At 37.0% G+C, this 25601-nt stretch overlaps 1 protein-coding gene across 1 annotated transcript in view; it reads left to right on the top strand.

Annotated features, from left to right (window-relative positions):
* The window catches only part of DCAF10 (DDB1 and CUL4 associated factor 10), a 57735-nt gene extending 36432 nt beyond the window's left edge, over positions 1-21303 (top strand). The window contains exons 4-7 of the mRNA XM_082843304.1: positions 8682-8884; positions 10556-10669; positions 12997-13142; positions 14089-21303. Coding sequence (XP_082699430.1) covers positions 8682-8884; positions 10556-10669; positions 12997-13142; positions 14089-14457 — 832 coding nt within the window. The 3' untranslated portion in view covers positions 14458-21303. The remainder of the gene's footprint in view (positions 1-8681; positions 8885-10555; positions 10670-12996; positions 13143-14088) is intronic.
* Positions 21304-25601: the final 4298 nt, after the last annotated feature.

The raw sequence follows: 25601 nt of genomic DNA, 5'->3' as shown, positions 1-25601 counted from the left end.
CATTAAAAGAGTGGTTTCTCAGTTGGAGTGGTACTGATCCTTAGGGGAATGTTTGGAAATAATGTGTAGTGCAGTTTTAGTTGTCACTACAGGAGAAGAGAGGAGGATTTCTACTGGCATTTAGTGAGCAGGGATCAGAGTTTCTAAACATTCTGCAGTGCATGGGACAGTTTGCACAGGGGACCAGTCATCCCATCTAAAATGTCACTAATGCCTGTGTTGTGAAACACTTCTGTAGAATATCTCCTTATAGAGAATTGAAAGAGTTGAAGTTTGGGAAATAATTATAATATTCCTGTTGCTAGCTTTGGTAAAATGACAATACAATAATATACACCAGGAATGTTTCTGAAATATTCTTTTTAGAGCTCATATGTAAAACTAGGGGGATATTCTTAAAGATTTCTAGTTATTCATATTGTTTGAGCAAAGCATAGAGCTACTGATTATCTTTAAACTAAGACAAGCGTGTCTGTTTAAATTTAGGACTAATTATTTTTTAGTTTAGAAATAAAATTTGAATAGGAATATAAATAACTTCCAAATTAGTAGAAGGATAAAAGCTAAAAAATACAATCAATCCAATAGAGGCAGAGAAGAAGAGGGGAAAATCATTTTTTAAAAAAAAAAACAGGCAAATTAGGAAGCACAAGAATATGATAGGCAGATAATGGAATATCAACAATTAGAATAAGTATATATGGACTAATGTAACCAGTTATTAGATAGTACTAGATGGATTAAAAAAACAGAAACAAACTCTATGTTCTTCATAAGTAGTATACCTAAAACATACAAACACAGAAAGTTTGAAAGTAAAATGATGGGAAAAAATAAAAGATAAATACAAATCAAAGAAAAATAGTTATATCTACATTAATAGCAGACAAAATAGAGTTTAAGGCATACAGCATTATTAGTGATTTTAAAAAGGTACTATATTAGAAGGTTTATTTCACTAGAACATAAAAATTCTTATCTTGTGTGTACCTAATAACATAGCCTCAAACCATAAAAAGCAAAAGCAGACAAGAAAAAAGTGAGAATCTCCATCTCAGTGGAAAATATTAACATCATTCTCTCATTTACTAATAGATAAAATAGACCAAAAAACTAGTAAGTCTATAGAATATTTTAATAATATTAATTAGCTTGATTTAGTAGGCATATGTAGAATTCTGCTCCCAAATAGTGAATACATCCTCTAAAGCAAAGTTTGAACATGTACAAAAATTGAGCGTGTTCTGGACTACGAAGTAAGTCTCAACCAATATCAAAGAATTGTTATCACACAAACCATTTTCCCTGATCCCAGTACAGTTTAATGAACCACAGGTAAATAAAAATTCCCAGGTTTGGAGACTTATAAACTTACTTCCTAAATAATTAATGGATCAAAGAAAAAAATCATAGTGAAATCAGGAGATAGATAGACTAAAAATTAATGAACTAAACATCTTACTCAAAAAGTCTGAAAAAGATAAAAAAGGGTAAACCTGATGAAAGTAGATGTATGGAAATGATAAATATCTTTTTTTAAAAAAGCAGAAATTAATGAAATAGAAAATGAAATACAATAAAGATTTTTTTAAAGCCTGCTCTTCTCTGATAAGATACATTAAGGAAAAAAGAGGACACAATCTCAGCAATTAGAGTAAGATCACCTTTTGCCAATATACTTGAAAACTTTGATGAAATAGTTTACACAAAAAATACACCTGTGCAAAACTGATCAAGGAAGAAATAGAAAACCTGAAATAGACTTATTACCAGGACTGATATTTAACCATTATGCACTGGTTCAGCTGAAAAGGTTGTTAAAAGATTGAACTTCTTCCATACTAATTGATAAATAGTCACTGTCATGAATCATCCCCACGTGTCATATCCTGGCACCTTCTGGGTACCGTGGCACCTCTTCTAGAGATACTTTCCTCAAGATCTCTCCCTATGATCTAGTAGCTGAAGCCCCCCTTACATAGCAGAGTAATTGCAGCATCCAGTTCCAGCACTGCCACCTGCATCAGCTCTGGCTAGTTTTCATGCAGGGCTGTCACTTCTGCCTTAGCTATTAGAGAAATGAAAAAATCAATTAAAACCTATCTACTGGGACTTCCCTGGTGGTCCACACTCCCATGCAGGGGGCCTGAGTTCGATCCCTGGTTGGGGAACTAGATCCCACATATGTGTGGCAACTAAGAAGTCCGCATGCTGCAACTAAGACCCAGCACAGCCTAAATAAATAAATAATAATAATAAAAGATTTTTTTAAAAAAAGAAAGAAAAGAACCCGCATGCTGCAATGAAGATCCTGCACACAGCAACGACGACCTGGCGCCACCAAATAAGTAAATAAATAAATATTTTTTAAAAAAATACCTATCTACTAATAAAACAGCAGCTTGTCAATTTTACAGGTGACTTCTACCAAATATTACAAGAAACAGAACATTCCAATCTTATTAAACTGTTCAGATTCCAGAAAAATGGAATTCTTACCTTAGGTATAACCTTGATACACAAACTCAAAATGAAAGGTCAGTCTGTACTATGGATGTAGATGCGAATATTCTAAAAAAGGGAAATTGGATCCTGTAAGATATTAATCAAAATATCATGACCGGGCTTCCCTGGTGGCACAGTGGTTGAGAGTCTGCCTGCCGATGCAGGGGACACGGGTTCGAGCCCTGGTCTGGGAGGGATCCCACATGTCGCGGAGCAAATGGGCCTGTGAGCCACAACTACTGAGCCTGCGCGTCTGCAGCCTGTGCTCCACAACGAGAGGCCGCGATAGTGAGAGGCCCGCGCACCACGATGAAGAGTGGCCCCCGCTCGCTGTAACTGGAGAAAGCCCTCACACAGAAACGAAGACCCAACACAGCCAAAAATAAATAAATTAATTAATTAATTAATTTAAAAAAATATATCATGACCAAGTTGGGTTTATTCTAGAAATGAAAAGATTTATCAATAGAAATTCTATTAGTATAATTTATCACACCAGGTTAAATAGAAAAATCCATATGATTGTTTCAACTGAAGAATAAAATTCAACATTTGTTCATAATTAAAAACAAAAGAAGGGACATCATTACCAACCTTATAAAAAAAAATAAAAGGATTACAAAGGAATACAATGAAAAACTCTATGGCAACAAATCAGACAACTTACATAAACAAATACCTACAGAATCATAAATTACTTAAACTGACTCCAGAGCAAACAAAGTCTATAGACCTACTGACCTACATAGCAAGTAAAGAAATTGAATTGGTTTAAAATTGAATTTTAGGGCTTCCCTGGTGGCGCAGTGGTTGAGAGTCCGCCTGCCGATGCAGGGGACACGGGTTCATGCCCCGGTCTGGGAGGATCCCACATGCCGCGGAGCGGCTGGGCCTGTGAGCCATGGCCGCTGAGCCTGCGCGTCCGGAGCCTGTGCTCCGCAATGGGAGAAGCCACAACAGTGAGAGGCCCGCGTACCGCAAAAAAAAAAAAAAAAAAAAAAAAAAAAAAAATTGAATTTTAAAATCTTCCCACAATGAAAAGCTCAGGTCCAAAACGCTTCACTGGTGAATTTTACCAAACATTTACAGAATAAATAATATTAATCCTTCACAAACTCTTACAGTAAATAGAGGAGGGGAGAGCACTTCCCAACTCATTTTATGAGGCTAGTATTAATCTGATACCAAACCAGACAAACATCATTAAGAATAGAAAACTACAGACCAATATCCCTCTCCCAAAAATTTGATAAAAGTCCTCAACAAAATATTAGCAAATCAAACCTAGCAAGATATATAAAGGATTATATGTCACAACCAAGTGGAATTTATTCCAGGAATATAGATAGGGTTGGTTTAACATCTAAAAATCAATGTAATACATCACATTAATAAAGGTCAAAGCCCATATATATGATCATCTCAATAAAGTCAGAAAAAGCACTTGACAAAATCCAACACCCATTTGTGATAAAACTAGGAATAATAGGGAACTTCCTCAACCTGATAAAGGACAGCTATGAAAAACCTACAGCTAAAATCATACTTAATGTTGAAAGACTAAATACATTCCCCCTAAGACTGGGAACAAGGCAAGGATGTCTGCTCTCACCACTTTTATACAACACTGTATTGGAAGTACAACTGCACTGGAAGTACAGACAAGAAAAATAACAGGCATGTAGATTGGAAAGAAGTAAAACTATCTTCATATGTAGAAGATATGATTTTATATATCAAAAATCTTGGGGCTTCCCTGGTGGTGCAGTGGTTGAGAGTCCGCCTGCCGATGCAGGGGACACGGGTTCGTGCCCCGGTCCGGGAAGATCTCACATGCCGCGGAGCGGCTAGGCCCGTGAGCCGTGGCTGCTGAGCCTGCGCATCCGGAGCCTGTGCTCCGCAACGGGAGAGGCCACAACAGTGAGAGGCCCGCGTACCGCAAAAAAAAAAAAAAAAAAATCTTGAATTCACAAAACTACTAGAACTAATAAGTTCAGCAAGGTCATAAGATATACTAGATTAATATATAAAAATCAATTGTATTTATATTCATAAGCAATGAACAGTCCAAAAATGAAGAAAAAAATTCCACTAATAACATTAAAAAACAATAAAATACCTAGGAATGAATTTAACAAAAGAAGTACAAGATTTGTACGCTGAAAACTAAAACGTTGCTGTAAGAAATGTAAGAAGATATAAACGAACAGAGGGAGCATTCCATGCTCATGGATTGGAAGACTCAATATCATTAAGATGGCAATTCTCTCCAAATTAATCTATGGATTCAAGGCAATCCCTATCAGAATTCCAGCTGCCTTTTTTTTGGACAAATTGGAAGACTCACACTTCCTGATTTCAGAAATTTCTACAAAGCCATAGTAATCAAGAGAGTGTGGTACTGGCATAGGATAGACGTCTAATATAAATTAAGGGAACAGAATTGAGTCCAGAAATCAACCCTTATATTTATGATCAGCTGATTTTCAATAAAGGTACTAAAGTAATTCAGTAGTTCAGGAAAGGATAGTCTGTTCAACAAATGAAAGTGAAAAGAAAAACTACGGGATGGGATATGATATTTGTAAATCACATCTGCTAAAGGATTTGTGTCCAGAATAAAGAATTCTTCTAACTCACTTATATGTATTCAGATAACCCAATTTAAAAATGGGCGAGATACTGACATAGACATTTCACCAAGGGTGATACACAAATGATTAATAAGCACCTGAAAAGATGTTTGACATCATTAGTCTTAAGGGAAATGCAAATTAAAACCAAAATGAGATACCACTTCACATCTAATAAGATGGCTTTAACAAAAAAGACAGCAACAAATATTGGCAAGAATATGGAGAAACTGGAACTTAATATATTGCTGGTAGGAATATAAAATGGTACAGCCATTTTAGAAAACAGTTTGACAGCTTCTTAAAATGTTAAACACAGAGTTGCCATATGACCCAGCAATTCCACTTCTAGATATCTACCCAAGAGAAATGAATATATATGTCCACACAAAGAATGCTTATAATAGTGTTATTCATAATAGCAAAAAAATAGAACCAATCTAAATACTTATCAACTGGTAAAAGGATGAACAAGATGTGGTATATCGATACAGTAGAATACTATGTGGTACTGAGAAGGAACAAAGTACTATTACGTGCTACAATATGGCTGAACCTCAAAAAAGTTAAGTGAAAAAGCCAAACCAAAAGACAACTTATTGTATGATTCTATTTATATGAAATGTCAGCAATAGGCAGGAAGTAGATTAGTGGTTATCTGTGGCTGGGAGTAGGAAAGGGAATGACTGCTAATGGGCAAGAGTGATTTTTTAGAGTGATGAAAATGTTCTAAAATTGGATTGTATTGATGACTAGATAGAAAGAAACTGATCAAAAGTAGGCACTAAAAACCTATAGCACATTTTTAAATGGTGAAACTTTAGACGTTTTCTCTATAAAATCAGGAAGGAGAACATGCTTGCTATTACTACTGCTGTTCACTATTGTTTTGGGTTGGAGGGAGGCAGGGTCCTAGTTGGTGCAGTAAAAAAAACAAGGATTGGAATATATTAGGATTGGAAAGGAAAAAATGAAACAGTATCATTCTCAGATGATACGATTATCTGTATCAGGGGCTGGCAAACTTTCTATAAAGGACTGTGTAATAAATATTTTAGGCTTTGTGTGTTATATTTTCTCTGAGCAGCCATAGACAATGCATGAATGGGTATGGCTATGTTCCAACAAACTTTTTATATAAAAACAGGCAGTGATCCAGATTTTGCCCATAGGCCACAGTTTTTAGACACCTAGGGTCTATATAGAAAACTCTAGAAATTCTACTGACATTACCAGAATTAATTAGCGTTAACTAAGGTTGTTAGATATAAGATCAAAATGTAAAAATCAGTAGTGTTCCTATACATCACTACAAACAATTTAAATTTTTTTTAAGTACATAGTTTTTAGTAATTAAAAAATTTAGTTGGGGACTCCCCTGGTGGTCCAGTGGTTAAGACTCCATGACTCCACTGCAGGGGGCACAGGTTCGATCCCTGGTGGGGGAACTAAGATCATGCATGCCGTGTGGCACAGCCAAATAAAATAAATAGATAAATAAATAAATGTTCTTAAAAAAATTTAGTTGGTACACAGGAATAAATTGCAACAGAAGATCTGTATAACTATTATGGAGAAAACTAAAATTTCATTTAAGTTATTGTAAGACCTAAATAGAATCTATGGGTGAAAAGATTCCTCTAAAATTAAATATAAGCAAATTTTAAAATGAAGGGTATAAACTCATAAGATGGGGAAATAGGAAAGGAAGGAATGACAATAAAGTTTTAAAATCTGGAAGGCAGGAAGATGAGTGGCAACCGACTCAGCAACTCACTTAAACTTACTTACTAGTAAGTACAAGAAAGCTGAATCCTAAACTGGCAATGGGAAAAAGTTAAGAACTTAAGAATATTTATACAAAATCCTCAAAAATCACAGTAACTGGCAACTCTCGGTACTCTGTAACAGAAAGGGTAGCTAAAATAAGGATTCAAATGAAAGATATTTAAGAACTTATATCTCCTCCCTTAATCCATACTGCTGGGCTATTTACCTCCTCGCATTTCAGCAGGAATTTTGAATTTTATTCTCTAAAGAGGTAAAATAGAGAATATCTGTATTAAAGGATGCCAGACACAGTTGAAGGCTTGGGTACCTTACCAAAATCAGGGGGATTAAGTGACCATATGCACACTGAATATTGAATTTAGAGATCCTCACAAGTTCTTTCCGTTAATGAACTAAAGGTACTGACATTAGGAGTTCCTCAAAAAATGGCTTCACCCTATTTAGTGAAGCTCAAGCCTACCCTTGCACTCAGAGTTCCCAGTCAGCTTTTTAGTTCCCCACTCTTAATTATGAGCAGACAGCCAAACATAATCAGACATTTGACAAAAGTTTCTATGAAAAGACTCACACAAATGGGGAGATATCTTGGAAAAAGTAGAGACTACATAGGGAGAAGAAAACTTAAAATTTTAAAAACCTATAAATATCCTCAGAGAGATAAGAAAAGTTATTGCATGCTTGAAGCACTATGCTGACTGAAGGATGCTACAGAAAAGAGAAACAGAGGGGACTTTTAAAGTACTGGTATTGTTCTACCTCTTAACATGGGTGATGAATCACAGCTGTTCATTTTTCTTTAAACTCTACATATGTCTTATTTATGTACTTTTCTGTAGGGATGACAAAGTTCACAGTTTTAAAAATAGTTAATAAAATGGGGACTAAAAAACATAGGCAAGGAATAAAAATCTATTCAAAAGGTCATACAGATTTGAAATAGAGCCAAATAGAACTTAAAGAAGTAAGGAAATAGAACTATTGAAGTCTATAAAAACAAGTAGCAGACACAGCTTAAAAAACAGGTTAAGAAAGATATTGAAAAACCAAGATGGCAACATATGCAAATGAGGAGATAGAAAACATGAAAGAGCAGTTATTAGACAAGGAGAGTCAAATGGGAATGTTTCAGATATCTATCTAGAGCTCCAAAAAAATAGAGAAAATAGGTGAGAGGCAATATTGGAATAATGATGGAAAATTTTCCAGAATATATAAACAATATGAATCTTAAGATTTAGAAAGTCAAATGAATCCCAATGAAGATAAATGAAAAGAAATCCAAATTTACACGTCATAGTGAAACTGCAATACTCCAAAACAATGAGAAGATCAACCAAAGGAAAAAAAATTATCCAAAGTAACAATTCGACTGATAGTAGACTTAAAAATAGCAACAATAGAAGGCAGAACTCACTGGAATATTATCCTCAATATTCAGAAAGAAATAACTATCAACCTAAAGTTATAGGCTCAGCTAAACCTTTAATCAAAGAGTGAAATAAAGATTTTCAGAACTATAAAAAGTGAGAGTTTATCTCAACAAAATTTTATTTAATATACTTCAGAAAGAACTAATAATCTTTAAAAAAAAGTTAGAGATGGAAGAAGGAATGGTGAGCAAAAATTTTTCGTATGTATAAGTCTGAGTGTACATCAAGTGTAAATTCTAGTTTGAAGGGCAAAAATATGACTATCACTGAATGCTTATATTTATGATAGCTCTAGGTTTTGTTGGTTTGATTTCTTTTGTAGGTGTACAGAAGATGGGTGTCCACATAAGAAATTCTTTCACACACGTTTTCTCATGAGAATGAGATTAACACCAGATTGTTCCAAAATGTTGATCTCAACGTCCTCTGGATATCTCTTGATTTTGCATGATCTTGACTTAACCAAGTCTTTAGAAGTAGGCAGCTATCCCATTCTGAGAGCAAGAAGAACAACATCAAGTTCAGGTAAGCTTTCCTTTTTTGATTAAAGAAAGTTTTCTCTAAGTAATCTCAGACATGGGGATGGTATATGTTTCTATTCTGAGAATGACAGCAGAAAGAAGGGAAGAAAGTTAAAAGATATTCTTTGGAAAGCTCAGTAAGGAAGTATAATGATCTACATGTATCTCTGACATAGTTTTAATTTGTGCCTCTGTCTCACAAATGATATAGGAAGAATAACTTCTAACTCTAAAAAAAATTTTTTTAGCCCTCTGCTAGCCAGAAAGTCTTCATCAGTATTTGTAGATCACCATTATCTCAAAAATTAGTGATGGCCCAAATTACTGTCAATCTTTTTTAAGTTTTTCTGGAACCCAGCAGAGCTGTTAAGTTATAGTCAATATAGAGTTTTAATTTTAAGTCTGTATTGCATCCTAGACTTTCAGATGTCCAGACACAGGTAGTTGGTGCCATCTTATCTCATGACCTATAAACATCCTCTTGCTAAAGCCCTGTTCCTTTTCCTGTTGCCAATTCCATTGGACTTAAGCAAAATGGGGGCTCAGGAAAACTCTGTACTACATTACATGATAGAGACTATATTATATCTACCTTTAGGAAGAAGAGGGCTGATATAGGAACATACTCATTAGTTATAATATTGTGTTTATGAACAAGAACTCAGAAAAAAAATACTTAAGCATTTGGAAAATATAACGTTCATAAATTGTTGTTTAAAATCAACTTCAAATGGTTGGAATCTTTCTCTATGCACAGGGCCACTTCTGAAGACTCCTTTGGGAATGTGCAGGGCTCATTGTATTGCAGTTGCCTAATTTCACTGCTAAAAGTAGAAATTTAAGTTTTACCAACTTATTTGCAAGCAAGGGATTTCATTAATATGCAAGTACAGTCCTTTTCATTTCAAATTTTTAGGTTAAACATTAATAATCAACTTTAGCTTAGTGAGCTTAGTGAGAAGTAGTGATTTAGAAGGTCTAAATTGGCATGTTTTGCTTAAAAACCAGGAAGGTTTTCTGTCTTCTAAAGGTAATTCTGATACTTAATACCATCCAAAGAAATTAGATTAATAAGTCCCCACAGAAATGTGCGGCCACAAGAAAAGTGTGAAATAGAGACTGCTATTTGGAGTGATACGTCAGACTCACCTATCTGATATTCATTTTATTTTCCCAGATTTCAATGTTAAGTTTGTATTGCATTTCAAAGATGGTATTCACATAATTTCAGTAATGATGATAGAAGTTGTTGGTATGCTTTAAGAAGGATCTGTTCATGTTCTCGGTAATAGACCTGTTTGGATGCCATTCTAACATAAAACAACAGGCTGAACAGCTCAGTTTTCATTCTTGCTGAATTTTCTTGTTCCATTTCACTACAGAAATGATGGGAAACCTAAGATGTTCCTATGTTTATTTGGTTTTTCATTTTTATTTCACTTAAGGAAGTCATTGATGTAAAAAGGGTTTTAGAAAGGGACTAGGCCTTAGATTGGACATTCCAAAGAGCTGTCTTGCCCACCTCAGTCTTTTTTAAAGGCCACTTTTAGGTGGATATGTACTTGCCGTGTTTCAGATGAACTTTAACAATATGGTTCAAGTAGATGATTTAAAAGTTAAGAGACACTACCAGAGTTTTGCTAGCTTTACTGTCGGAACGTTTTGTATTTTCAAGATCTTACCACTTTGTCGAGTTCATCCGGTCCTAGAGTTTCTGGTTCACCTTCTCATCATAGTGATTCTAATTCATCTTCTGAGAAACACATGTCACGAGCCTCACAAAGAGAAGGTAGGTCAAAAGTTGGATTTCATAATCTTGAATACAGATTCTAAAATAGCTTTTTTTGGTTTGATTTTAATCCTTAAAAATAAAAGCCAATAGAGATGAGGCTATTCCTTGCTCCTCAGTAATTTTGAAAAAGCTAACCAGGGAATTCCCTGGCAGTCTAGTGGTTAGGACTCAGCACTTCCACTGCAGGGGGCATGGGTTCAATCCCTGGTTGGGGAACTAAGATCCCACATGCCACACAGTGTGGCCAAAAAAACAAACAAACAAAACCCCAAAAAGCTAACCAGTCTCTAGGGTTGAGTATCTTGGGCTTACATTTTTGTTGGAATTTGAACTTTAGTTTTATTTTCTGGATTTAGTTTGGTCTAGTTTGGAGAGGGAATAGTTGGGAAATATAGACTCCAATCAAGGTTGTTATAGAAATTAAATGAGACTATGCATGTGATAGTGCTATGTAAATATAAAGGGATGAGTTTATCAGGTGCTTGTGAAAGTTGCCTGGTTCCAGCCCAGCAGGCTTTTTGCTTTGCCATTTCCTTATCTCAGCAATGTCTGGCAGCCTCAGAGGGGTTGTGGGATAAAGAGCTATAATCTGGCCCCACTCTACTTTTGCCAGTTTTTCCCCAGCCAATCTGGGAGAACTAGCTGCTCAGTCTGTTCTATCCACCCCTTAATTGAAATGCTTTCTACCTATGCAAATTTCACTCATCATCCCTCTCCGTACTAATTCACATCTAAGCTCTTACAGCACTTTTTGTTCTCCTCTTGATGGACTGATGGCCAGATATATATATTTTTGTAATTTTGGGTCACCTTTTGGAAATAAGCATATCTCCTACCTAGATATTTAGAGGCAGGACTATACTTAGACTTATAATTAGTGTTTTCCCTGGGAGGCCTCATCTGGTGAGTGCTCAATAAATGCATTCTTGATTACTTTGCCTGACTACTTCCAAGAATGGTTTGAGAGACCTTCCTAACCTAAACCTATAGACTATCCACCATCCTGTCCTCTGGATGTTGAAGACTATGATGTCTCATTTTAAGGTTAAATATTCCTCCTCTTAGAGATTTATGCCCACATATGTAACATTTCTCCTGTGGATTCTTAGGGATGTAGCACAAATAAAAGTGAAGTAACTTTGGTTCAAGTAAAATTAAGGAGGCCCTTGACCCTCCAGTCTTCCCTACCCCATCTCCACCCTGGCCCTGTATGGTTTCCCCCTTTTGCCAGCTCTTGAGCAACCTCCAAGGAGCAGAGCTCAAAAACCACTGCTTACTTATTCAGAATGGGTTTCTTTTCTGCTTTTGTTACAGATTTTCAAAATTCTTGAAATAGGGTTTGTTTTTTTTCTAAAATTGTTGTTAAGGTTCAATCACATGTGAAATAATTCTTTAGGTATAATTTGGTTGTGAGAATGTAATTTAGATCGTCACAGGTTTCTGTCAATGCTGCAGTAGTCTTAAGGGAAGCTTTTAAAAGAAGATAGCACATCTAAGTGCGAAATAATTCACGAAGGGTCTGACAGAGGCAGCTCATTATCTTTAAAGCAACTCCTATAGGCAGAGAAGTGTTGAAATATTTCTCTTGATAATAAATTTCTAAGCTGCTTCCTTACAATGTGTATGAAAGTGGTTCTCCACATACTTGAGGGATATGACATACTCCCATTTGTAACAATGGCTCACTACAGCAGTCAATTTCATTGGGGGCCAGGTAGAAAGAAATGATGGGCCATAGCAGAGTACCAGGAATATGTACAGTTGGCAGTATCTCCCACCCCTTGTTTTGACATGTCCTGTGTGAGTTGTCCTCTCTTAACCTCCAAAATTATACATTGATTTGTTGTTTATAGCACTGTCCTTGGGGGCCATAAGTCCTGCTCCTTGCACACATCTTTCATCTATATAAAGGCAGTCCTCACGGCTTCCAGGTATTTCCTTCTCTGGACTAGAGAGCATCAGGTCCTCTGAGATGAGAATTGTTGTCTTTTACTTTTCCAGATTCCTTTCATGTCACATAACTTGAGATGTAGATCCAAATCAAAAGGATTCCTAGTCAGCTTTAACGCCTTAGCCTTAGGTTATTGTTGATTCCTGCTGCAGGAACTTAGATTCTTTAGTTCTGTCATACCCCTTCCCCCATACCCACCCCAAAGACACATACCCCATACGTTGAAGGGCACCATGGTTTTTTATATGTGGTAGCATAAGGGGCAGATGAAAGAATAAAGGCATGAGGGTGGCTGCCAGAAATCAAAGCTTTGATGAGCTACCTTAGTCCTTTGATAATACAAATTCCACATCCTAATTTTCTTATATCTCAGGAATTTCACCACGAAACAGTCTTGAAGTCTTAACCCCTGAAGTTCCTGGTGAGAGAGACCGTGGAAATTGCATCACGTCGTTACAGCTGCACCCAAAAGGCTGGGCCACTCTTCTTCGGTGCTCAAGCAACACTGATGATCAGGAGGTATGGGCAGCAGCACTCCACCTTCAATGGGGCTGACTGAACAAACTGCCGTTGCCATGTGTGCTCACGGTGTCTTTATCCCTTCAAAATCCTTCCTCCTCTCTGGCCTGTGTGTGGCAAGCAGGAAGTACTTTAAAGGAGTCGTCAGCTCAGATTGAGCCCAGCTTAATTCTTGCCTCCTTCATCTCAATGTGAAAAACCCCTTATATAGTAAACATAGGACTGAGCTAAGCTGGCTAAATGGGAGGTTTTGCTATAAGCCAATGGAGTATTATGATTTTCTCTTTTTAAAAACCAGGGAAAGCTTTGGGAAAGGAAGGGACTGAACTGATAACTAGGGGAAAAGATCCTATATGAGCTTATGATTCTCCTTACTCTGGAAAGCAGGAGTCTTTCCAGAGCTAGCTAGCTAGTCACTAGCTCTAGAAGCCACAGCTAACAGGAGAGAAGAGTCTTTGAAGTGTGTAGGAGGAGAGGTACTCTAGGGCTTAGATGTCTTAGCCCTAAAATATCAAGATTCTTGTTACTCTCTTGAGTAACAGGAATTCTTGAAAAGGGAATTATTACTTCAGAAGTCACAGTGGCCTCAGGGAATAAAAGGCTTTAAAGTGTCATAGTACAGAATAACCTTGATATGAATGTAGATAAGACAGTATGGGACCTGCAAGTTTTGTTAGTTGGGAGAGGGGTAGCATTCATCTGAATGATTTCTTGGAACAATTCTGTAGCTTTGGCATTCTGTGGAGCTTTTTTTTTTTTTTTTTTTAAAAAAAGACTATCTGTAGCACTGTTTGGGACTCTGTAACTTTTTGTTTTTTAATTAGTTGAAGTATAGTTGCTGTACAATATTATATAAGTTACAGGTGACAGTATAGTTCTTCACAATTTTTAAAGGTTATACTCCATTTATGAGGCTCTATGATTTGTCTCTCTTCTCTCCCTCTAGTGGACTTGTGTCTATGAATTCCAAGAAGGAGCCCCCGTGCGACCAGTCTCACCTCGCTGTTCTCTACGACTGACTCATTACATTGAAGAAGCCAACGTAGGCAGGGGTTATATCAAAGAACTTTGCTTCAGCCCTGATGGGCGAATGATTTCTTCCCCACATGGCTATGGAATTCGCTTGTTGGGATTTGACAAACAGTGCAGTGAACTTATTGACTGTTTGCCCAAAGAAGCCAGTCCCCTGCGGGTGATCCGTTCTCTGTACTCTCATAATGATGTGGTACTGACGACGAAGTTCTCTCCAACACATTGTCAGATCGCCTCTGGGTGCCTTAGTGGACGGGTTTCTTTGTATCAGCCAAAGTTTTAGGCACAACTTACAACAAATAAGGAACTCTTCTGGTGTTTGAATTATATATTACTTCAATTTAGGTGAAGTATTTTCTTTTTAGAAGATCTTAAAAGTTTGGGTCAAGATCCTAGTTCTTACGGGTCCATGAACACACCTGTGACCTGAGTACTTGGTCGTCCAGCATCACAGGGGCATCGCCAAGTTAGACTCCAGGCAGCACCATCTTTTGCAGCATTCCTAGGCTCCTGCTGATCTGTGCCACTGAACTCCAGTTCTGCTGGTTGTTTTGCATGGTAGCTCTTGTCAAGTTTCTTTCTTTTAATTCTCTTTTCTGTTTTTCGATTTTGGTATGAATTTTGTGGACATTTGGCAGGAGTTTTGGTTGGATTAGGAGAAACTCGTGATGCTAGTGTTGAATAAAACCTAGAAGTTTGATGTTGGCATACTGGTTGAAAAGAAATTTCATCTTATCAGTATACTTGGCCTTTTAAAGTTGCTGTTGTTTCTCTATAATGAGCACAGATAATGGCATTATTCTTACAAATGTTATAGTTTTGCAGCAAAATGTCTTTTAAGTTTCCTGTTAAAATTATACATATTTTTCACTGTGAGAGGGATTTTGTTGTGAAATTCTAGAAAAAAAATTACCACCTCTCTTTGTAGTTTATTTGTATGAACTTTTAAATCTGTAGCATGTGTCCTTACTTGGTATTTTGTTCCTGTCAACAGCATTAGAAAGGAAAAGAGAAGGAATGGGCTTTGGTCATTTCTATTGTATAGAAGAGGATTTATTTATTAGATTATACTTTCTATCTGGCCACAGAGTGATGAGAACAATGTGGCTTAGATTGTCTGTTTCCTCTGCCAGATTATTTAAATCACAGAGGATGACAGGTGGAGGGAAAATCGAGAGTAAAGCCGTTGTGTTTTTCTCATTTTCGTTGAGCTTAACTCTCTTACCATTTATGAAGGGAGAACTGTGATTGTCTTCAAGCTGTTGTCATAACTGTGGTGGTCCGTGACTTGGGTGTCATGACTAAGACCTTTTGTTGTGTTTTGTTATGGAACACAGCAAGTACAAAGCATCACGCAGGGGCCAGGCATAAGGCTGACTACTCTGCTGAAGTGAGCAGCTTTTTTCTAGTCTCCTCCACTTGAAATGGGACTGTCCTGAGAAGAGATTTGCCAGAGGCTGGAGTAATTTGAGCCACATGCTAGCTTTTCCCTCTTAGAACACATTCTCTTAGGCCAGTGGTTCTCAAACATTAGGGTGCATTATAATCACTGGGGAGCTTGTGAAAAATAGAGAAACCTGGCCCTCACCTTAGGAGGTTCTGATTCAGCCAGGGAGAGGACAGGAATCTGTATTTTTAAGACGAACCCCAAGTAATCTGTATTCAGGTGGTTCCTGGATCACAGCTTCAAATGTTACTACCTTAAACATCAGTAAATATTTCTGTACCCATCAGGTGCTTAACACAACTCCCAGAAGGTGTTTTGATTATTAAAAAAATAAGCAAATAAAAGCAATTTTAGAGGTAGAAAGTAACTTAAAATGGACTCAATCTCGTTATTAGATGAATGAGAGAAGTTAAGTGACTTGCCTAAAGTCATCCTGCAAAATTAGTGGCAGAGCCAGGACTTGAATTCAAGTCTCTTAATTCCTTGCTCAGGGCAATTTCTACTGTATTATGCTGGCTGTTAAAACAATGACTTATGAACACTTTTTTTGTCTTTAAGTTGTATTATTGTGAATACCTTTAAACTGGCCAGTAGATTGAAAAAGGAAGGCATGGGAGTATCAATGCTGAGAATTCCAGCCATAAGAAGAAAAGTGTTTTAAATCTTATAGAAATGTTTAAGCAACCCAAATACATGAATAAAAATGACACTTTTTGTAGAACCTGCCAGACAGCCATTCACGCACGTACAGAGGTTACATCTCACTTGGATAATGTTGGCTGTAGGACAAATTTTAAAAATTAGATCTTTCTTACCATGGATGTTAAAAAAAAATTGGAAATGTTTTAGTCATCAAAAAAAGTACCCACAGTGAAAACACAGGTTTGCCATAAACTTTCTTAAAAACACATATTTAAGAGAAAGAGACAAAAACACCTAATGTTGACATTAAAAATAAGCTACTGGGCTTCGCTGGTGGTGCAGTGGTTGAGAGTCCGCCTGCCGATGCAGGGGACACGGGTTCGTGTCCCGGTCTGGGAAGATCCCACATGCCGCGGAGCGGCTAGGCCAGTGAGCCATGGCCTCTGGGTCTGCGCGTCCAGAGCCTGTGCTCCGCAACGGGAGAAGCCACAGGAGTGAGAGGCCCGCGTACCGCAGGAAAAAAAAAAAAAAAAAACCTACCAAGTACAATGGTTGTATTGATAATCAAAAGAAGTTTCCATATATTGCATCTCCTTGGGAGAGTGCTCCATGTCAGATGCTGGGCCCAAATGTTGCCCAACTCTAATAAATTTCAGTCCGTGATTCAAGAATATCTATCATGTGTCAAATAATGTACATACTTTACTAGTAACTCTCACAAAAACTGCAAGGTAGGTGGCATGAGCACCAATGTACTTTGGGGGAAATGGAAGGTCAGAAAGGTTGATTTGACATAAGTCACAGAGCTGGCATGGGGTGGCAGCACTGAGATTCAAACTCAATGTTTTAGTTCCAAGCCTGTGCTTACTACTCTACCATTTTGCCCTTTAGTTTGTAAAGGATGGTAAACTGGCCTGTTAATTTACTTATTTAACACCCTCTGGAAGTTGTTTATTTCAGAGCTGGCTCATCTTCTGCACCACACAAAAGAACATTTACAAGATAGACAATTTCCATTAGAATTAACGCCATAAACTGCAGGGCACACATACAGTCCGTTCCTAACTAAAAAACCTCATGTAGGGTAAGTAGCTATAAAGTAAAGAAAAATGGAGGATTAATAGCCTTATACAAAAACAGAGCCTCACAGATGAGAATTAAAAATTAATAGCAAACTCAACAAAACCTTTGTCCTCTCTGAGGTATTGTCATGATCAGGAAGTCATCAGGGGATATTAATCAAGGAATTAAAGGGCATCAGGAATGCCATACTATTGGAGGAGATTACACTTAAAATTTCAAGATCCCATTTCACCTAGTGTATAAAATCTAATCTGGTGTTTTTAACTCTAAAATTTTATTTAGTCATTTTTAATCATGATAATTGGTAAATGTATTATAATTGATAATATAATTGTTGGTAAGTATAGTATAAATTATACATGTTTTAAAAAACTTTCTGCAGAACAGTATATTTATGGCAAAGCTATGTTGAATGAGTTTAAAAACATCAAATATACCGTAGTTCCTTATTTTCAGTTGTGAAAATGAAGTGGCTGATGCAGAAGAGACCTCTATTTTTATCTTTTGAAAATGTCTGTGGTCTTTTTTCTCAGAAGCTCAAAGAGCATGTATATTTTGTTTCTCCTTGTTACATCCCCGAGAAGAGGTTGTACCAAAAATTTTAGGAAAACAAGCATGAAAAAGGTAAATCACATATTCCTCACTCCTATGTCTAGAACCAAGATCACATCATATCATTGTTAAGGCTGTTTTCTAGAAAGTGCAATATAGGAAAAACACTCTGAGACTCTTTTAGGAGCCTAGTGTTCCCCATATTAGAATATATGGTGTTGGCATCCATAAGAATCTGTTAAGCTTGTGTTTAACAGGAGAAATGGTCTGATAACTGACTGATGACAGTCATCCCCATTTAATGACCAGCAGTCACTGAGAGCTATGAAAATTCAGTAACACAGTGTTGGTCATGAAGGAAAGCATATATATTAATGTTGGGATAATTAATGCATTTGTCTTAAGTGCCAAAATTCAAAACTTGTAATTATTTTTGATGCAAGTCTTTCAGATATGTCAGTATACCTACCCGCCTTCTTCTTAAACAGCATGCTCAGTACAATTCACTTTTTCATGATGAAAGTAAAAGTTATATTCATGTGTTATTACAAGTATCTAATGAGCTCTGATGTATGTAAAATAATCCATAAATTGTAAAGGGCTATAACAAATTGATATTAATCATTATAAAGTGATTCCCTCAGCCTCGAGGTATATATAATCATTTGCCTCAGATTCCTGGTGTGGTTTTTGTTTTTTTTTTTTAATTTAAAAAATTTTGTATCTGCTAAGCAGTTTGTTTTGCTTATATAGTGGTCTCCTGCCACACTATCAATATACCTGCCTCTAACAGGCTCCCCACTTCCTTCTAATGTGCTGTGTTCATCTGTTATGAGCTGGGACGTGAGATAACCAAGCCTGCTTAGTTTCTAATGGGCTGGATGAGCTCTGGGTGCACAGTCTGTGAGACAGCTCTTTTGGTTGCTCACCACCTTCCTGACAGGTTCACAGTAACCTTCTGGATAATAGTTCCCAGTTAAAGCCCAAGCTAGTGATTTTTTTCAGTTGCCACTAAGTAAAATACTACAAGCTAAGGATGCTGCTAGATTAAGGAGAAGCAATGTACCAAAGTACAGGGAAGCAAAAACAAAGGCTCTGTAGTTGCACAGGGGTCTTTCATGCTTTTAAGAAAAAAGAAGAGTGCAGAGGGAAAAAAAAAAAAAAACCCGTGAAAATCCAGATAGACTTGAGTATTTTTGATGCCATTAAACTGTCAGTAATTAGTAAAATATATGGTTAAAAAATAAAATACATGGTTAAATTATCACACATTGTACAAAGACACAGTTAAGTCTCAGTGCAAAATGAGAGTGTACTGAAACTTATACCCTGAACACAATTCATAAGAATTTCTTCCATTCAAACAATAATGGAAATTATTATCAAAAGGAAAGTCTCAAATTTACCTGTATGCCGCTTTTTTAGTTGTAAATGAATTAGTGATAGAAAAATGGGTTTTATTAAATGCTCCAGGGAATACATCTCACATGCACACACCTCCTCTATACATGTGTATATAAATGTCACTATAAATGAAAATGCCGGAGATAATAAAATAATTTTAAAAATTTAAATCTGGTCCAAAGTACTTAAAATAGAATTTTCAGCTTTCCCGAGTTTCTTCCTCATTTAGATTTCAGGGTTTTTACATTAGAAGTTGAATATTTGAATTTTCTTTTAAATTTCATTGCATCTTCCATTTCCAAACTGTGCTTTCTGATAAATTTTAGATTCACATTTTCAGGACATTTGGAGTATTCCAGATAATATGCAAGACACCAGAAAGTTTACTCACTAGATTCTGAGGTGCTGTTTCTCACTAGATTCTCATGCCAGATGATAAGCTCCTTGAGGGCAGGGACTCTTATTTATTCTTCTATTCCCAGTGCCCAGCAGGATCAATAAATTTTTGTTGAATGAATCAAATGAATCTTCACCATATGTGGCCTCAAATTTCCATGAAGCCAGAATTGTGATGTGCAACTATTCAGTACTACAGGAATCCATCATTTATTATAATGAACAGACTATTCATTGGAGTAAGAATTTGTTCTGACCATAGGTCAGAAAAACTAAGCATGTCTCACTGATTTGGAAAACTGCCAAGACTCAGTTTTTCATTCAACAAACATGTGACTCCCTACTAGATGCCTAGACTAGAGCTCAAGGGACAAAGATAACTAAGGTTTTAGTATTCCTATAACTGCAGTTGATACAGACTTAGATGCAGGGCTGGCTTCATGCGTATGTGACCTATGTAGTCATTTAAGGTCCTCCATTGAGAAAAGCCCCATGCTTGGTTTAATGCTCTGCTGAAGCCATCTTGAAATTCTTAATTGCATTATAGTACCTTTTACCTACCTTCTAGTAAAGATATTCACATTCATTGAAAACTAGCTATAAAGTGAATGATTTAGTAAAATAAATTCTAAAATCTAAAACTGAAACAACTACCTCCCTCCCACAAAGTTTTTGAACAGATCAAATGTTCTTTATTTCAGAATTAGAAAAGCTTTCTAAAAATGTGACGTTTTTACCTTTTCAGTTGAGTTGTTTTTCAAATGCATGGTAGAATTGTAGGTGAATTTATCTACATACATATCTACATAAAATTTTAAGGTTTTAATAAACCTTTTATTAATATATGCACTGAATATTTTAGTTTAAGTCTACCTCATAACATGCTTTTAAAAAATAAATGCTACTTTGAAACATTTGCCACACTTTTTGTGTGTGGTTAACCTATTTAAAAGGTTGATGGCAAACTTGCATTGCAGTGGTTAGGAATCTGCCTGCCAATGCAGGGGACACGGGTTCAAGCCCCGGTCTGGGACGATCCCACATGCCGCGGAGCAACTAAGCCTGCGCGCCACAACTACTGAGCCTGCGCTCTAGAGCCCTCAAGCCACAACTACTGAGCCCACACGCCACAACTACTGAAGCCCGCACGCCTAGAGCCCATGATCCGCAACAAGAGAAGCCACTGCAACGAGAAGCCTGCGCACCGCAACGAAGAGTAGCCCTCGCTCGCCACAACTAGAGAAAGCCGCACACAGCAACAAAGAAGAATCAAAGCAGCCAAAATTAAATAAATAAGTTTTAAAAAGATTAGGAGACCACCTGGAGCTAGATTAAGGGAGTGCAAGTCCTGTCCACACCCTAATCTGGTCAGAGACCCCACCTCTGGAAAAAACAACAACAAAAAACTTGCATTTAGCATTAGTTTGAAAATTTTTGTTTACATTTTGTTCACTTTTAGACCAGAATCAAGCATAAGGCTGTGACAGAGGCAGTGGCTTGGTGGTTCTTGTTAGTGATATTCTAAACTTTTTTGATCATGTTAACTCTTAACAGAAAAAATTAGAGAATACAATCCAAATTTTGATCATTTATAAATTACATATATTGTTATACTGATCTATTATGTACATTATAAAACATGTATAGGGAAAAAGGAAATTTTAAAAGGATAAGATGTTTAAAAAATCAAAGTTCTACATTACCTCTTGTGCTTCCAGGGTTCACCTTGTCCTTCCACTGGCATATGCACACTCCATTTTTTGAAGCCTACCGTTCTAAAACATAGAAATGGCATTTTGCACTGAAAACACATTTACTAAGATCTGAACCACTCACATCTGTTCACTAATATTCTGGCCATTTACACGTTTATTTGATATGAATCGTGTGTAGAGTTTTATAAATTATTCAGTGAAAATTATTCATACCAGTAGGAAGCATAGTTGATAAATTTTTGTTAAGCTGTATACAGTGATTGGATCTCATATAGATAAATTTAGAACATGCTACTTTTCACACTGTTCCCTAGAATGACATTTTCTTGTGTTATTTAACTATGATTGATGGTTCATTTTGCCATACTATTTTAAATTTACTAGAAAAATGACAATCCTACTTGGGATGCTTTTTTGGGAAGTCACTGAAAAGAAAAATAGAGTGAATCCCTTTCAGTTTTTTGAGAAACTAATCGTTCTTTAGCTAACTTAACTAACCATAGCACTAATGATCACTACTTCAGTTATTCCTGAAATATGACTGACATATTTTGGACTATTTAAAAATAGATTTTTTTATTTAAAAGGAAGTGATTTTAACGATTTATATTTACATCAGTTTCCTATTACTGATGTAACAAATTACCACAAACTTAATGGTTAAAACAACACAGATACATGTCCACTGAGATTTCCTTCTAGGCCCTTCCCTTCTGGCAGAGAACACATGAAAAGTGGTGCAGGCATTAGCATCACCAGGAGGGCTTGTTAAAACAGATTGCTAGGTTGACATCCAGAGCTGCTTATTTCACAGGTCTGGGGTGGGAGGCCCCACTCTGCATTTCTAACCAGTTCCCAGTTGATGCTGTAGGTCTGGGGACCACAGTTTGAGAACTAGGGATTTAGAAAATGCAGTTAGGGTTTAGATTCTTCATGGATGACAGTTCCATGGATCTCTGTGAAGATAAAGAAAGCCTGTTTGGAGAACATATTAACTTTGGAGCTTGAGAGATGGACAACCATGCATCCCATCAGTTACACCATCCTCCTTCAGTGAGAGCTAAGGCTTCCCTATTTTTAAATGGTATTTAAATTACTGAGCAGTTAATTACACTAAGATCATCTTATCTTCTCAGGAACAGACCTGGTGCCGTGTGCCTTATCTTCTAACTCCACGAGAGGAGCCGCTACAGAACACACTGTGAGCTCCAAACAGCTTCCAACTGCTACGGACAAATTCAAAACAGGAACAACAGAAGCTCTAAGCAGAGCACAGACAACTCACAACAGCTTTTAAACCCTTTTTTGGGGGAAACAGCTGTCTCCTTTGAAAGCTATTTAAATTATGGGTACACGAGGCTGCTGTGCTTACATTAACTTGCAAAAGCCCATCACTATAAAAGATTAGTTCTTGTCTGGGTAAAATGAAGGATCCAAATTTCATTGTAAAAGGATTACTTTATAAAAGTTAAATACAAAGTATCAGATCTGTTCTGAATACATTGTATTTATTCTTAGGCAGTTATTACTGAAGAGGTTTTGTGTGTGTACGTAATAAATGTATGTATAAAAGAAGGACTTCCTGGCCTTTGTTGAAAGTTGCAGAGTATTGGCGGGAAAATCATGATCCCTACCCTGGTCACTTCGGGGGTGAGTAGACCACTCACTTTTGGGGCCCACTTAAGAAAAACTTCAGTTCATCAGCCACCATGTTACTCACCAGCCCTGTCACAATCTGGTGTGTATCCTGGGCTTGAGGAGAGAGAGGAGGTGGCCACCACGTCATTAGGACTAGTGGGAAGGATAAGTTAGTAATATGCCATAGGCCTGTATTCCCCTCTAGCAGATATTTCTGTAGTATCCTATGACTTCATGGCAGTCTAGAATAATTAGAATACTAAAAGAACTGAACTGAGTCTCTCAATATATTGTGACATCAAATATTGTGATAAACACCCTAATGATTTTTCTTAACATTTTATTATGAGATGTTCAAACATACAGCAAAGATGAAAGAATTTTACAAGATTCTACTGTCAACACTTTACTAAGCTTGTTTTATCAGTTATCCAATATTCTACCCATCCATCAATCCATCTTAATTTTTGATGTATTTTGATGAATTGCAGATATCTGTACCCATCCTTTTAAAACTCCTCAGCAATACATATCATTAACTAAAGTTCAATATTTTTCTGATGTAAAATTTCCATACAGTGAAGTGCACAAATATTAACAGTATGTTTGCTAAATAAGTTTAGGCCAATGTATACACCTGTGTAACCCAAACCCCTATCAAGATACAGATCACTACCGTTACCCCAGATGCAGAAAGTTCCTTCACGCCCCTTCCCAGAGTTAACCACTGGTTTTTTTCCCCAACAGATTTGCCTCTTTTAGAACTTTACATAAATGGAATCAGACATTATGTATTCTCCGTGATGATTTTTAGAAGACAAATTCCTAAAAAATTCAGTGTCTCTGAAACAGGGAGAATAATAGTGATAAAGATAACACCTGGGATCAGAGTATGATTCATTCATTGAATAGGTATTATGAGAAACTCTAGTCCGTGGATACAAAGATCAGAAAGACAGCCCCTGCCCTCAAGGCATTCACACTGTCTTGAGGGATACAGCACAAACATCTTGGCCAGAGGGCTGAGGTTGAGACAGTCATCACATGCCACAGGAGACCTAATCCAGCCTGGGAGCCAGTAGGGAATCAAGGGAAATTTAAGGTTTTACCTAGGAACTTGCCACAGGCAGCCAGCTCTGTATAGTCCACAAGTCTAGAATCTTGTAACTCGAAATGATCTGTCCTTAAAAGGGCAGATTTACAGTACTGAGCAGATGTAAGGCAAATCTGCTAAACAAAATAAACTATAAAAGGTACAAATTGAAATTAGGGATGTTTTCTTCTCTAGTTTGAGTTGATATACATTCAAATGTATTTAGCATTGCTTCCAAACATAAAAACACCATGCTTTTCTGTTCCTGGACCACAAGTGGCAGCAGTTTGGAAGGGCTCCAAGCAGCAACAGCAAAGCTTTAAATCTCCTTGGACTTTGCCTTAGCTTTCTCAAGGCTTATCGCACCCATTATATGTCCAAGTTTAGGCCCTCACCTCCTAACTGCTTTTCACTTGTTACCTTCATATTTTACACACAAATTACAAATGAAAAGTACCTGGATCCCTTACATACCCACTTTTCCCTATTACCTGTCTTGAAAACTCTATGGCTCTTTTTCAGTGGGGAGTGAGAAGTGGGGAGCCCAAGAAAACCTCGAAATTTGTTTAATCACTCTTTTTCAGCAAAGTATGAGAGGGGCAAGGAAAGTTTGGAGGCTTCCTTTTTACCAACGGGAAAGGAGAAAGCTATATACCATGTGCCTCGTATTTCTATAGGTATGATGACCCTTGAAAGAAATTAGTTTCTTTTCCCTATTATCATCTGAAACAAAAAGGTATATAGCATCTCAATGTAACTAAATGCATTCCCCCTTTTTGGTGTACTCTGTAAGGAGCAAGCCACTGCTGACTAATGACTGGTTCCTGAACTGAATGATGATGGTGAAAGGTAAAGCAACTACTGAGGTGGTCTGCTCTAAACAAAACAAGCCACTGCCTTCATGGCACTTCTACAGTAACAAAGTAGCAATGACACTAATTATTTTAAGGAATACTTTCTTCTTGTCCTTCTTGGTCAGCTTCACTCAGCTGAGATCCACAATTCACAAACAGTGCAAGAATAAGAAAAATGGAGCCTGTATATTGGAGTCCTGACTAGTACAGAGACTTGTCTCAGATTGGCTGGCTGTTTCTGAGTAAAGGATAGGTGAATGTATAACTGAATCACTTTGCTGTACACCTGAAACTAACACAACATTGTAAATCAACTCTACTCCCATATAAAATAAAAATTAAAAAAAAAGATAGCGAAGTGTTACATATGAAGAAGGAGAGCAAAGAAGAGCCTCATCATTTAGCTCATGTATGTTATGGGCTGAATGCTTGTGTCCCCCACGACCCCAAACTTGCAGGTTGCAGCCCTGACCCACAGTGTGATGGTATCTGGAGGTGATTAGGTTTAGATGAGGTCAAGAGGTTCTCTCTCTGCCATGTGAAGACACAGCCAAGAAGAGGTCTCTCACAAGTAACCAAATCTGCCAGCACCTTGATCTTGGA

This window comes from Leucopleurus acutus (genome assembly GCF_964270905.1).
Source record: "Leucopleurus acutus genome assembly, chromosome: 7".
Lineage (NCBI taxonomy): Eukaryota > Metazoa > Chordata > Mammalia > Artiodactyla > Delphinidae > Leucopleurus > Leucopleurus acutus.
The sequence above is the reverse complement of the archived record's forward strand: the minus strand, read 5'-3'. Positions and strand labels throughout refer to the sequence as shown.